The 2,500-nt window shown below is 41.8% G+C and overlaps 2 protein-coding genes across 5 annotated transcripts in view; one reads left to right on the top strand and one right to left on the bottom strand.

Moving 5' to 3' along the window:
* The window catches only part of LOC128028897 (protein odd-skipped-related 2-like), a 62,825-nt gene that overhangs the window by 14,297 nt on the left and 46,028 nt on the right, over positions 1-2,500 (top strand). The window lies entirely within an intron of this gene.
* The window catches only part of LOC128028896 (serum response factor-like), a 190,813-nt gene that overhangs the window by 174,908 nt on the left and 13,405 nt on the right, over positions 1-2,500 (bottom strand). For all 3 annotated transcript variants that reach the window (XR_008187260.1, XM_052616217.1, XM_052616216.1), the window contains exons 3-5: positions 2,174-2,387; positions 890-970; positions 418-522 (exon numbers count right to left, since the gene is read on the bottom strand). Coding sequence is in view for 2 of the 3 variants with exons in the window: in XM_052616217.1 (XP_052472177.1) it covers positions 418-522; positions 890-970; positions 2,174-2,387 (400 nt within the window). In the remaining variant the exon portion in view is untranslated. The remainder of the gene's footprint in view (positions 1-417; positions 523-889; positions 971-2,173; positions 2,388-2,500) is intronic.

Raw genomic sequence — 2,500 nt, 5'->3', positions numbered from 1 at the left:
ATATTTCAGCTAGTAGCCAAAGAAACATCTCTTTTGTGTGTGTGTGCGTGAGTGTGTGTGTGTGTGCGTGAGTGTGTGTATGTGTGTGTGCGTGAGTGTGTGTATGTGTGTGTGTGTGTGTGTGCGTGTGTGTGCGTGAGTGTGTGTGTGCGTGTGTGTCAGTGAGTGCGTGTATGTGCGTGCGTATGTGCATACGTGTGTGTGTGTGTGTGTGCGTATGTGCATGCGTGTGCGTGTGCTTGCGTGCATGTGTGTGTGTGTATATATGCGTGTGTGTGTGAGTGTGAGCTTGCGTGCACGTGTGAGTGTGCTTGCGTGCGTGCGTGTGCATGTGTTTGTGTGCGTGCATGTGTGTGAGTCCGTGTGTGTGCATGCATGTGTGTGCGTGCGTGTGTGTGTGTGTGTGTGTGTGGTCACCTGTGGAGACTGTGCTGCTGTGAGAGATCTCTGGACTGCTGGAGCTGGTGCTGACGGAGCTGGACTGGACCTGGATGGACTGGAGCTGCTGCGCCATCGCTCCACCTGACACACACACACACACACACACACACACACACACACACTCAGTTCTGCACTTCCTGTCAGTGCCAGTGAACGTTACACTGATCGAAACAGACGTGTGGGAGAACACAGAGCTTTTGTGTTGTGTTTTGTGTAAAACTTTTTAATTTTTAAAGTTTTAGTAATTTTGTTATATAATAATTTATCTTATTATTATTATTATTATTATTTTCAATATGTTTATATAGTTTTCTTTTTTTTCAGTTTCTTATAATTTTTTTTGTTGTGCATCAGGAATTAATTCAGTAAATGTGTTTGTTCTGCAGCAGTGCGTGCAGCAGTGTAGTGTGCACTAGTGAGGGTGTGTGTGAGACAGCGGTGGGCAGACCTGTGATGCTCTGAGCGCTCAGTGAATGCTGCTGGAGCTGACCCAGAGGAATCGCAGGAGTCCCAGGAGCGAACGGAGAGCCTGGACACACACAGAGCAAACACGCTCACAAACACAGCCCGCTTCCATTACGCAGCATATTACCAGGTTTATTTCAATCCTTAAAAATGCTATCACAGTTTCCACAAAACTATGAGCTGTAAGTAAATATATAGACAGTGTAGTAATGATTCAGTGATGAAGGGTTGTGAGGTCAGGCTGATCTCCATCATCACGTGACTCTGAATATTCATCACTGATCACATGTTTTGTCTGCTCATGCAGATGATTCTCCTCACAGTGACACTCAGAGCCACTAGAGCCGCTTCAAACACTCACACAGACACAGCTTAATGTTATTCAGATTGATATCACGAAGAGCAGGACAGTCCCATCAGTCTCAATCCTTCATGTGATAAGATCAACATCCTCTGACCTCGTGACACCAAGACGACTTCAAATGACAAAACTGAGATATATATATATAAGGATTTTAGAAGTGTGACTTCTAGAGCTGAATTTTTACAATTCATATTATTTCACTAGTTATACTAAGGTATAACACATATTAAAATATAGAAATTGTGAGTAAAAATATTCCGTACAATTAATTCTAGTCCAGTAAATCACAAATGACTGAAAGTCAGTAAATCTGAAAATTCCATGGATATTATTTTAAAAACAAATATATTTTATTTTTCTGGTTATGCTGAGAGTAAAAATATTTGTAATAATTTTACAAATAAATAAACTGTGAATATAATCTTAATTCTTGTCAAATGACTGGAAGTTTATAAAATCTAAAAATCTCATGGACATTTTTACAATGAATATCATTTTTTCTAGTTGTGCTGAAATACATTACATAAAAAATAGAAATTGTGAGAAAAAAATCTTCATTCTTATGTCCGAAATTTTGTAAACGCCATGGACATTTTTATCATGAACATATATTTTTCTGGTTATGCTGAGGCGTAAAATATTTTTAAAACATTTTAAATGTAGAAATTGTGTAGAATTTGAATCTTTAAAAGTCTTGGAAATTCATTGGTTAAAAAAGGCGAGAACTCTGAAGATCATTTATCTCTTAAATGTAAATGTTTTTAATTTTTTATTTAATTCTTAGTGAATTATTTGAATCTATGCACACTCTTTGTATCTGTAAATGAATAAAATAGAACATTTATCACAGCAGATGAAGCACAGGATGAATCTGAACTCTGACCCCTGACCCCAAGCACACACCTGACATGAAGGTGAATCCGGCGGGCAGCTGCATGACTCCTGCTGGGGCTCCAGTGCTCTTGGCTCCGCTGGTGCCGGGGGGGGGCAGGTAGCTGGTGATGGGGAAGGACGGGCCGCTGCTGGCCTGCATGCTGGTGGAGGAGCTGGGGACGGTGGGTGGAGCGCTGGTGCTGCCCGGGACACTGGCCACGGTGAACGCCGGCTTCAGAGCGTCCTGTGAAGACCAGCAGCGCTGATGAGGAACACTGCAGTGGAGCTAAACCACACGAGCGGCCCGAGAGAGACACATTCACAGCCTAAGATTTACATCATGATATCAAACTCTGT

This window comes from Carassius gibelio, chromosome A15, assembly GCF_023724105.1.
Source record: "Carassius gibelio isolate Cgi1373 ecotype wild population from Czech Republic chromosome A15, carGib1.2-hapl.c, whole genome shotgun sequence".
In the NCBI taxonomy this organism is placed as follows: Eukaryota; Metazoa; Chordata; class Actinopteri; order Cypriniformes; family Cyprinidae; genus Carassius; species Carassius gibelio.
The sequence above is the reverse complement of the archived record's forward strand: the minus strand, read 5'-3'. Positions and strand labels throughout refer to the sequence as shown.